Source organism: Melanaphis sacchari, unplaced genomic scaffold, assembly GCF_002803265.2.
Source record: "Melanaphis sacchari strain LSU unplaced genomic scaffold, SCAv2.0 Contig23_pilon_pilon, whole genome shotgun sequence".
In the NCBI taxonomy this organism is placed as follows: domain Eukaryota; kingdom Metazoa; phylum Arthropoda; class Insecta; order Hemiptera; family Aphididae; genus Melanaphis; species Melanaphis sacchari.
Genome location: NW_020271114.1, coordinates 4,908,808 through 4,921,690, shown reverse-complemented (window position 1 = coordinate 4,921,690; position 12,883 = coordinate 4,908,808). Strand labels below are relative to the sequence as shown.

Below are 12,883 nucleotides of genomic sequence, written 5' to 3'. Positions count from 1 at the left end.
TTCCTACTATATAAAAAAAAGAATACCTACGAGATATAAAAAAAATTAAGTGAGTTGCTGACTTAAATATTACTTATAACTGAGGTATTATGAGTTCTATTAAATATATCAGTATAATATGAAAATGGCATAGCTAGAAAAATGTTTTGTATTGGAACAACCCCCTTGCCATATTTATGTAAAAAAATATATTTACTAAATACCTACATATATTATATGCTTTAGATTCGTATAAAATATATAGTTATATGATTCTATTTATTGATTTAATAAATGGAGTTTAATTACTAAAATTAAGTGTGTTAAGCTCAATACACAATACAAATTTAAAATTAGAATAAAATTAAAACAATCCACCAAGAAAAATTATGCCTATTCATCAGAAAAAACTTGTAATATGAACTGTATGATAACAACTCACTACAATTAAGTGAGAGGGGAAGTCAGTTAAACAGTATTACTCTAAATTCTCTGATACTTATTGATTGTCTTGAATTTGATAGAAATAATGGAAGGTAACTAATATTTGATACTTATTGTTGTCGGTGTCGCAGAGTTCAATTTTAACTAAAGTTTATCCACTCACCAAATTTATTAGGTACCTATTCAAATACTAGTTATTATTTAAAACACTCCTTAGTACACTAAGTTCACTCCTTTTACAACACATTTGTATTTATGATTTTATTTTATGTACCTATTTATTTCAATAATAGTTATAGTTTACAAAAATTTGATTCCAAGTTTCTATGCATTAATATAATATGAAAAATGATCAATTAAGTTTTATTTAATCATTAAAATTACCTCTTAATTGCTAAGACTAGCCATCTCGATGATTCTGATATTGTAAGATTTGTTCAAGAAATTTTATGTCAATTAAAATATGAATTATTTTATGATTTTCTGCTACTTGATTTTTCTTATTTTCTTACATCTATGAAAGAATAGCTATATATAAGTATTAAATTTTCATAACAATTGAAGAACTTCTTTTATTTCAAGTATATATTTATATAATACATACTAACAAAGTAATATTTCATCAAAGACTAGATCATGGATCAACATTTCCTCAATTTTTTACCCAATTAATAAACCACATTATGTATAAGTGTATAACCATAAATTTAATATAAATAATTATTATTTTTAATGGAAAAATTGTATAGGTTAGATTAAACAACACTAGTACACAGCATAAAATAATATGATATAAAAAAACTTGAGTGTATGACTGGACTATAATGTAAATATGTGATTACATGGTAGGCCTCAACTGTATTGGCATCTATGTATTAAAACTGTTTTAGAATTTAAAATGATGGATTTTTAAACTAAAATTCATAATAAGCATTTTTAACCAGTCTGATACTGAATAATTCAATGTACAATACATAAAAGTATCTATTATAAATTTATTATTTAATTATACATTTTTAGTATTATAATTATTTACTTCATTTAGTTGTTTGAACAGTGGTCATCAACTTAACACTGCTTAAAATTAAAATGAGTATTAACATGTGAATTTTTATCATATCTATGTAAATAATAACCCGATAGCTATTAATATTGTAATACTATAATAATGTAAATAAGTAATAAGTAACTAAATAGTTACCCAATACCTATCCTACTATAGAAATAGTTTTAATAACTCTAGACAAATATTTTTACTTACCCACCCACTCAAAATTGTAGGTAGTTCAAATTTACCACCATAGAGTGTACTCACAATCACTAGTTACACTATTTATTGCAAATATATCTATATTCTAGTATTAAAATAATATTTCAATGTCAAAGTTATTTTTTATTTGCATGAAAGGAAAACGTTTTGTGAAAATTAATTTGTGAACAATAAATACAAAGTTGTGAGATTTTAAAATTGGAGGGAATAAAAAAAATTAAGAAGAAACAAGCAATTTTTTTTACCAATTCAACTAAATATAAATGATGATCAAAATGTTTTAAATAATTTGAATTTTGAGAAATACTGAAAAATTATAAAATAAGATGAGTAAGATGCATTAAACCAAAACATAAATTAATTTTCTACTCAACTTACTAGAGTATAAACAATAAACGTAGACATAATTATTAAAATAAATTAAAATTTTTATTTATTTTTTCATCAATATTTCACGAATGTCCTTGAAAAATTGATTGAAGTAATGTAGATTATGTCTGAAAAAAAAAATTAACTTTTTAACATAATCTATATTTAGGTGGATATTTTTCAATATACATACATGGTTAATAATGTAGAACCTAGAAGTTCATTTGAGACTAGTAGATGGTGAATATAAGATCGAGTATGTTTTTTACAGGTCAAACACGTACATGAATCTTTTATTGGTACAAATTTCTCAAAATGACTGCAATTTTTCATATCAAAATATACACATTAATAAATATTATATTATTATTTTATTACACAATTTAAAAAATGAATATATTACCATGTATCTGTTAAACATATTTCATAATCATTTGAATTGTTGACATTTTCATCTGTTTTACAATGAAGAATGTCCATGATAATACTGTCATTTCTGGAATTCAAAGCAATAAATTTTAATACGCTTAGTAAAATGAAAAAATATAATTAAAATGAAAAAAAATCTTACTTATATTTTAAACTGTAATCAAATATTAAAGCCGAATTACGTTCAGTTGTAATGTATGGGAAGGATGAATCAAACATATCCACCCCACTATTTATAAAATCGATTATTAAACTAGGAGTCCAGGCACCGAATATGATTTTCATTTTATCATATGGGAGACATTCCTTATTTGAATAAAAAATTTGTAATTATATAAATACACATTATAAAATTTGAATAAGTAAATTGAGCAGTATCTTTATAAATACCATTGTTTTATTGACAATAGGTAGAATAAGATCACTAGGAATTTCTTCAACAATACTTCCATCAGTAAAAAATCCATCAAATAAAAATCCTAATACATCATCATGATATTCTGATAAAAATGTTGCAGATCGAATTCTTTCTTGTACATTATAACCACCTTGGATTGGAGCAATCACACAACTTTGTTTTAATATCTAAAAGCAAACATTAAGATATATAGTTTATACAATGTAGTTGTTATCATTTTACTCTTAAATAAGGTGATTCACCAAGCATGTTTACCCTACATTTTTTTTTTTTGATAATAAAAATCAATCTTGATTTTTTATTCAGCAATTTTCAAGTTTACTTAAAGACAATATTTTCAAATAAATTAGATTTTTTTCTTCTAATTTAAATAGTGTACTGTGTTACCAAAATTTTTTTTTTATTACTATTTAAAAGTAGAAAAATCAAATTTGAATAAATAATTTCTGAATTATTGTACATAATATACTTATGATAATAGGTTTAAAATATGATAATTTAATTAAATAATATTTTAGCATTTTATAATAATTGTAAAAATTATCTATGTATAAGTAAACTAGACTAAAATATCATACCTATTTTATATACAACTATATTTTAAAAATGCTTAATTTTTACAAATAATTTAATTAAAAATTATTCATTCAAATTTTAATTTAAACACATTAACGTGTTCAAAAATACATTCTACTTAACTATTCACAGTAAAATGGTTGGTTCTCGTTAGAAAAAAAGAAGGTGATATCACCTTAGGATATTCCTTAAGTGGTATAGACCTTAAATATAAGTATCCAGAGACATAAAGTAAACTTAAATATTCTAAAAACCAGAATTTTAATCAATGCATTACAAAAAGATATAAAATGAAACATCTTGTGTACTGTATAATTAACATTTAAAATATTTATAAATTTTTTGTAAATAATAATACTTTAGTAAGGATAAATATATTTTCAATTAAATAAATTGTATTTTTCTAAACTTTTCAGTTATATATTTCCCAGAAAATAAAATTTAATAATAATGTTATTCTACAAATACACATAAGAAAAAATGCTCTTGGATAGACTAATTGTTAAAGTTTAAAATATAAAAACTATCTCTTAAAACCATTTAATTGCAATACATATACGTTGATAATCTAAAAAAATAATCATTGAATTAGTCAATATTAAAGAATTAAGATAATACATTTTTATTTTTTATATTTTAAAACAAATTCAATTTTACAATAAAAAGTATATTTATTTAAATTAATCATACTCTATGATTAAAAATGCAATTATTTTCCATAATTAATTTTTATTTATTAACTAAGTTGACTCAAACAGGTATTGTCAAATTCAATGTAAATTACAATTTTGAATTATGGATATAATCATTATTTCTTATAGAATTTAATCATTGATTAATCAATTTTTTTTCTCGACATAAACATGTCAATTAGCTATAATTTATTATTTAAAAACAATTAATGGAATAATAATTGTTTAATGTTTAGTATAATATAATTATTAAATTAATTAAATTTACCATAAATATAACAAATGGGGCATAATACAGTTTGACAAATTTTTAATTTCAATATTTAATAAAGAAAAAAGGTGTTAATATGATACAAATTATCAAATTTTCATAAATCTATCGATAATATACAATATAAAAACAGTTATTTTAGAATAGATTTAGTAAAATATAATATTTAGTTAAATATTTCTAAATAATTAAATAGTTAAGTTTTATTATTGATTATTATTTATTAGTAATTATTTCAACTGTTAAATGATTATACCAAGTAAAATATATGTAAGTAAACAAATTACAATTTCATAGTAACACCAATAATATATTACTAACATAATTTATATTATTATCTTAGAAAATAAAAAGAAATAATGTAAAATATTTCAATAGGTCATATATACTATTTTATAGTTATCTTTCTAAGAAACACAGACTTGGTGCATACATTTTTTTTTCAACATTAAAATGATTAAAATTGTATTTTCTTGAAATTAAATCATTTTATTCTGATAAGTATATTTTACTAAATTTTTTTATGATAAAACAGTTTAATAGAAGAATAATTAATATTTTGTTTTAATAACCTTTTAAAAATATAACGAGTAATAACAAAATAAACAGAATAAAGATTGGAAACTTTTATGGTTTGTTATAATGGTAGTATAATATGTAATAATAATGCTATGATGAACCTAAACAATATAAATATTATATATATATTGATCAAAAACTTGATAACACACAGATTACAGAGTAGTATTAATACAGCAACAATGTACCCTAAACATTAAACTTAAGTACTTAGCAATAATAGGAATAATATACGATGACCACATTAAATCAGGGCATTATACCAGAATTATTAATCTGTATTTTGTGAAATGTAGTTACCATACATTGAATAAATCAAACACTATAATCAAAATTTAAAAACAAATATTACAGTGCTTTAATTCATTATTATTTGAATTACTACAAGCTATGAGTGATCCAGGAAAAACTTAATTAAAAAACATTGAACTATATACCCTATTTAATGTATACATTTTTTTCAATATATAAAACATAAATATAACTATACCTATACTCATATTATGATTACTAATGCAATTATCATTCAGGTGGTTGCCTACTTGCCTAAATTAAAAACAATTTATTTCAAAACAAATTATAACACATTATAATCTGTCAGTAATTATTATATAAACATAACTTTAAAATTTAATTAATGTTAGAACAATTTACTATATTTTGTAATAAATAATATAAAATAAAAATCTCAATTATAAATTAAACAAAAACAAATGTAAGATTTCTATCAAAACAGGAAAAAATTAAAGCAGCAAATAATGCATTTATCATAGACACTATTAGATAGCCAACTACCAAATATTATTTAAATTGTCAGTCATATTCAATCAGACCAATGTTAACAATTGTACTATATATATTATATATTAATATCTTATCTATTGAGGAATTTTGTAAACATGACCTTGTTGGAATAAGGCCCCCACATTCAACACTCTTATGGGTGGGTTTCTCTAAATTTTTTATAGCATCATTGATATAATCATAGAATTTAATATTCTATGATACAGTATTCACCACTTAATGTACTATATGTAATAATTTAGAATAGGAAAAAATAGATAAACATTAGTAAGCCAATTAACATTAAACAAAAATTGAAAAAAATTACAAATCATTTGTTATATATAAAATTGTAACTATGAAATGTTACGTGTGTTAACATTGGATATTAAATTTAATAGCTACATAGTTATAAAAACATTATTTAATTATGTAAATATGTATGTATCATTTTTAAACATGTGTTATAGAGTATGAAATGAAACATCTTTTGATTAACATTTTTATAGATAATAATAACTAATATGTTAAAAATGCATGTATTATATTAGATAGATTGTATATTTTATGATATTATGCAGTGCATTGATTAGAAATAACAAATATAGTTTATATAGAATATTAGGGTGATGTACAAAACATTTATACATGAAAATATGCACTATTTATATCATTAATAGTTACAAATGCTTAAATTTTGTCAAATATACTTTTTTTATTGGTGATATACAACAAAATATTATAATATTTATTATATTATAATTAAGACTTTATATTCAATTTCATAAATTCATTATAACAAATGTAAATCTAACCTAACCACAAAAAAATAAATAAATAAAAAAACAAGCAAAGCCAAGAAGATTAAAACCATAATTATAATTATTTATACTCATAAATTATAAATGAATTAAATACTAAATAATTCAATTTCCACGAGAACATTAATTCATACAAAAAAATAAACTCACTTCTGATTGATGATGCTGTTCCAAGCAACTTTTAAAAAGTCTATTTGAAACGTTAACTGACTTTTCAATTGCTGAAAGTGAACTATCCAAATTAATATCTGAAATGCTTAGGGTAACATACATAGTGGGTTTGAATACTTCCATGATATCCATATACCTAAATACAACATATTTTAATAAATTATATAATTCATTATAGTTTTCAATAAAAATTATGATGTTGCAGAATTGTTATAATTTCATTTAGTAATTTAAGGTAAAATAATTATTTTCTGAAACAATAAAACTATGTATAAAATATTAGTAAGATAGTTTATTTGTTCTACATAATAATACAATACTTATAAATTAAATGTATAGGCAATTAATTTAAGTTAAGTGAAAAACAAATATACATATAACTTTTTATAACATTTTAAATTAAATTAAAATAAATAAATTGTTTATTATAGCTATAATTTATAATATTTACTTTTCGTAATTAATTAATTGATTTCCACTTTTGGTTTTAATAGCAACACTTTCTTTTTTATTGTAACCTTGTGGGTTGTCTACCACACAGTCAGTTATTGAGCAGCATGACAAATACTTCTAAAAAATGTAAAAATTTATTTTTAAAACAAAACTTAATAATACAAATATATTTAAATAAAAATTATAAAATACTAATAGACATTAGTATAAATACGATTATGTTTTATGTGAATGTTATTAAACTTAAAATAAAAAAAAATACAATTAAATACTATAGTCTAATACTAAAAATATGAATTATTATTTAGGGGTAAATATTTCTTTTTTTGGTTCAGTAATGATAGAAGTTGGACAAATTAAAAATTTTCTCCAGTAAAATCTAACTATTGAACCACCACTGCTCTTATCATTAGACAAATATTTTGTTATAAGTACAAAAATTGTTCAAATCAAGACTCCTGATTAAATTAAAATGAAAATCATTAATTTTAAATACCTAAATAATCAAACTTTAAGCATTAATGCATAATTCTAGTAGAATCACAAACCCTAGATATTCAAAAGTATTTTAAATGAATATTAGTGACTAGTGTTAGTAATGAAATTAATATATACCTCAAGACCAACAAACGCGTTGAGACCACGTTTAAATTCTTTCAGTGGTTGATGAAAACTTAGACATGTCGGCAATGGAAAATTAAACAATACCTGATCATCAGGCACAATTTTTTCAAATACTTCTCTTGATATATATGGCACACTTCCACGCTAGAAAAATCGCAAAAAAACAATAATAACATTATTGTAAAGGATGTGGAATTTTTTACTTTAGTGTAAAACATGAAAGCCGGAGTGACAATTTGAGAGTTTGAGTGTTTTAGCGTCCCGAGTCTGGGTCCATTTGCCGGTGGTATGTCATTGTGTCTGTCCGTGACTACCGAAAATCCGGCTTGCTCCATCGATGATGTTTGAAAGAAAATGACGTCGGCAGGAGAAGAAAAGTAGGGTTGTTAGTAATAATAAAATAATTTTGCTGCTGACAAAAGTGAAATAACCAAAATTGAAAATAATTAAATTGTTCAAAGCTTAAACATTTTGATTTCAAATGCTACTTTACATATCAACCACGCGGGTTAATCGTTATCAGTTTTTTAGAAATGGCAATGATTATGTTATCAATGGTAATTGAGTAAAACATAATCTTACTTTCTGAGATTACACATTTCCTCAGTATTCATAAATTATTGATATCAATTTTATATAATGATTATAATGTAAATAGTTTTAATTTTTATTAGTTTTTAGAGTTTTTACTATAAGGATCGCGTCGGTCTTAGATAATTTCACATAATTATAATATAAAATCATAACTCATAAATGAACCTTTAATCATTTTATGTGTATTACAATTTACAATAGATACAAATTATACAATTTTCTATTAGAAACTATTCTCGAATTGAATATAAAAGCATTTTTTCTGCTCAAAAATATAATAAGTGACAAAAGAAAACATATCATTATAAGACTATTCACAGAACAAATATTTTAGTGTTTATAGGGTATATCTTATACGCAAGTTTATACTCAGTATTTAGAGACAATATTTAGTTTTGTTCTTGTACAATGAATGCAAAAATAAATAAATATAATACGATGAATAGTAGTAAAATGTTTTTAAATTAAAAATTAATTTTTAATCTTTATCATTATGAACTTAAATAAAAAATTGCCATGATACATATTAGATATTTACAATATTAAATGTAAACAAATGATTTATAAGATACAGTAAAAGTAGAAATTATATTTTTAACTTTATGAAGATAAAATAAGTATTATTAAATTGTAAATGATATAATTTACTTTATAATATTTATTAATTATTATGTTATTCATGCTATATTTCTTGATATAATGTAAACATCAAAAACAGTTTTTCATTTCACTTAATAACTGCTAATATTAAAACAGTTTTAATGAAAAAATAAGTTAACACATTTTTATTATCATACATATATAATTTATTTAAAAAATGTAGGCATTATAATTAGTTATGTTGAGAATCTTAATTATTTACTTGGTAATTATAATACAAATTTGTTTTTATTGCTGATTATTTTTTGGTGTACAACTATTAAATAGAGCTTCTTTAATTGTTTGAGACATTAATCCACATAATATTTCGATTGTAGCTTTATTACTATCCTTAGTAGCTTTTACCAATTTATTTTCTGTTTTAGTACGGTCAACAGGCTCAAAAAATGTACGACTCAGAGAAGTGTCAGCTTGTTCTAGTTTATCAGAAAGATCATTTATTTGACCAGTTAAGTAATCAGCATTTGTTATCAAACTGGACGAACTTAAAGTGTTCACCCAATACTTATTCCATAATGAATCCAATAAACGCCGATCCAGGGAAGATTTGAAATAATTTACTTCTAATGAATAGTATTGTTTACAGTGTACTCCAAAGTCTTCAATTTTATTTAATGGAATAGTCTGATACTCGGATGGTTCTTCATTTGCTGGTTTATAACCCTACAAATTGTATTTATGTTTTAAATAGCATAATAATAATAGACATAAAAAGAACAAATATTAAAAAAACTTTATAAACTTGCCTTAGGATAAGTACGGAATGCTCCCAAACAAACTTTACCAGCTGAAATTGTTCTAACTGGATCAATTACAATTGCTACAAAAGGTTCTTGAAAATTCTGATTTAACATTTGAGTTGAAACATCAATACCTGATAACCAGCAGCCATAGCCAGGGTGGCTGTGATACCATCCAATCGCATTTTCTTGACGTCCAACCTAAAATATTTAAAAATTAACAATATATAATTATGAAATAAAATAAATTCTATTAGTTATGATTTATTATTTATTAGGTACATTAATTGAAAAATACATCAAAAAATAATTTATTTAAATTATATTAATAATATGACTAAAAATAATTGTACTTTAAAATAAATTGTCACACATATGCTATAAATAAATCCAAAATAAAAGTTCAAATATAATACTGAAAAATAATCAAAAATTATATTCAAACAGCTTATTTTTATTTCATGAGCAAAATATATGACTTTATGAACATATCAAGTATTCTGACAAAACCTAATAGTTTTGCAAACATATCTATAACTGATAATATAAACATTACTTACTTAAATATACTTTATATAAACTTACAACTTTAGCGGATTCAATATATGCTGTCATGTATTCATAAGCTTGAGCTTGAGCATTGACTCTGGTTTCTGTTCCTTCAACAGGTAAAGCAAAAGAATCCATGACGATCATAGTATTACCTTCTACTTTACCAAGTAAAAGACCCATTATTTCCAAAATACCACCAGATCGAGCATGCATGACCATTTTAAGTAGTGCTAATGCAGATATTTTAATATCTTTAAAATAATGTGGGCTGAAAAAATTAACAATAGAAAACATTACATTAATACCTAATATAGAATAAATTTGTTAAAAGGGATGGCTTATGGGAATTGGCCCTTTAAACTTGTAAGATTACAGAAACTTAAACAGGCATAAAGTTGCTAATGATAAATTGGAAAATTTTAAATCTAATTTCAACTAAATTTAACTCATTGACTCATAATTATTTGAATAAATGAATAAATAATATTGTACACGTAAGTGTCAAAAACAAAAACTAATTAATATGACAAATATATATGCCAGAGTATTTTGAAATCAATAATTATAGTTTATCAAAAATACAATATGAACATACTCTTTCTCCCAAGGTTTGGCAGTCAAAATATCTTGTTGTTGTTGTTTGTCATATTTGAATATGTCGTCGACTGTATTAACAGTTTGTACATTGTTTTCCAATTCCCACGTCTTTTTGGCAATGATTTCTTGGGAATCCCTCGATGTAGACGCCATACTAATGAACAACCCAAACATGTGCATTAGTTAAAATATAAATGTTGTCTATATTGGAAGTTAAGATCATGACAAAGTTTTTAGTTTACTATAAGAATATCTGAATAGAATAGATAATAAACAAAATATTTAATAAATTAACTACCTAACTAATACATAAATTCAATTAATATTACCTTCTAAATTGTCAACCAAAAAATAAGAATAATTTATTAATTTTTTCAATTTTTTGTTTAAAACAGAAAATTTAACATTGATCACAAAACAAGAATAATGGATAGTGATAAGGAATTCACTACCGACATGACAATATACTTCTTATCACAATTTTTTTAAAAATAAATTTTTGGTACCACTGTATTACTTTTATTGTTGTGCATGTTGTGCATATTTAAATCACTGAATACACAAAATTTTAATTTGCGGATCAGGATATCTAAAATTTACCTAGGGGCTTGAATAATAATCTTTATGATTATGACATGACAAATGACTTGAATTTGTCAATTGGGACGTTATGAATATTAAAATTCTGTTGTAATTGTTTCTTTAGAGAGATGTTTAATGATGACTTAAGACTTTGTTTTGATTTTTTGAAAATAATTTGATAGAAAATGGAAAGTTCAGTATAAATTGGATTCATTCGTGTATGTCATTAATTATTTATATACTAATATTTTTTTTCCGTAATTACATTAAATGCTGGGCACCATTGTACGATAGTTTTACTTACACTCCTAAAAGTACCGACACAGAATAAATTAATTTTATTATTTCATTTATTCTGTGGCACCCAACCACTATATTGTTTAACTATATGTTGTTTATTATTAATTTTTATCACTATAGAGCAGTGGTTTTCAACCTCTTTAACAATGTAGCACACTTCTACAAAATTTTTGTGGCACACCAATTCATATAATACGTGAAGCATATATTTTTATATATAATATATAATATATATACAAAATTAACTCCATTAATAGATTTATCGCGGCACACTTCAATGGCGCTCGCGGCACACTGGTGTGCCGCGACACACCGACACCGGTTGAAAATCACTGCTATAGAGTAACGTACCAGTTAAATTCGTCCCCGGAGAAGTCCATTGGGAAGTATCATGATGTGATGAACCATTGCATATCGACGGATATCTGGTCCCTTGGTGTAATTGGTATCAAGGGCGTACCCTGAAATTTTTCAAAGAGGTCCACATTTTTATGTGATTAATTATAAATATTTATGATTTGTTACGTTTTGCCAACTGTAATGATATGCTCACACATAATTTATTGTACATTTTATTATTTCATTAAATAAATAACGGTAAAGTTGTCGCACGCAGATAGCCCTCAATAAAAACCAATAACCCCTATTGATCACTGATGAGAGAAACGATTTACATTGTTTGGTCAAGTAGGAACTCACACGTTATTGTGACAATATGGCGCAAAGCGTGTGATTTATTTTCGTGTTCCGCCAGAGACATTGGATGGTCCAATGAGGCTCTCCGTCGTTGGAGAGAAAGCCGAATTCTCTAAGGACGTGGAGGCCTTTATTGGAGCCACCTGCGACCCTGGCTGTCTTGACCACGTCGTCTTCTCTCGCCAGCGCATGAACACCAACCAAACTATCGAGTGCATGAGCACCGACAAAATTACAAGTGCAGGCGCACCAGACAAGCGAGCAGGAGCTCTACTCAAAAACC

General features: G+C 23.9%; 2 protein-coding genes across 2 annotated transcripts; both read right to left on the bottom strand.

Annotated features, from left to right (window-relative positions):
- Window positions 1-2,114: 2,114 nt before the first annotated feature.
- Window positions 2,115-8,414, bottom strand: LOC112594657 (queuine tRNA-ribosyltransferase accessory subunit 2; the record flags this gene model as incomplete). Its single annotated transcript, XM_025339571.1, is given in 9 exon segments — window positions 2,115-2,190; window positions 2,256-2,381; window positions 2,466-2,558; window positions 2,634-2,797; window positions 2,882-3,076; window positions 6,782-6,938; window positions 7,254-7,372; window positions 7,871-8,023; window positions 8,083-8,414. Coding segments are annotated over 9 exon segments (1,215 nt in total), but the record flags the coding sequence as incomplete, so codon positions are not given.
- An 884-nt stretch (window positions 8,415-9,298) lies between these two features.
- LOC112594660 (COP9 signalosome complex subunit 5) lies at window positions 9,299-11,410 on the bottom strand. Its single transcript, XM_025339574.1, has 5 exons — window positions 11,352-11,410; window positions 11,021-11,176; window positions 10,459-10,693; window positions 9,880-10,074; window positions 9,299-9,796 (listed from the first exon to the last, which is right to left on the bottom strand). The coding sequence occupies exons 2-5, from the start codon at window positions 11,173-11,175 to the stop codon at window positions 9,362-9,364; spliced, it is 1,020 nt and encodes a 339-aa protein (XP_025195359.1). The 5' UTR covers window position 11,176; window positions 11,352-11,410; the 3' UTR covers window positions 9,299-9,361.
- Window positions 11,411-12,883: the final 1,473 nt, after the last annotated feature.

Excerpts from the sequence above, each read along its gene's own strand:
- LOC112594660 (XM_025339574.1), bottom strand. The coding sequence starts at position 11,175 with ATGGCGTCTACATCGAGGGATTCCCAAGAAATCATTGCCAAAAAGACG. Across the intron at positions 10,694-11,020 it reads GCCAAACCTTGGGAGAAAGA|CCCACATTATTTTAAAGATA; the intron begins GTATGTTCATAT and ends TAATTTTTTCAG. Across the intron at positions 10,075-10,458 it reads ATATTGAATCCGCTAAAGTT|GTTGGACGTCAAGAAAATGC; the intron begins GTAAGTTTATAT and ends TAAATATTTTAG.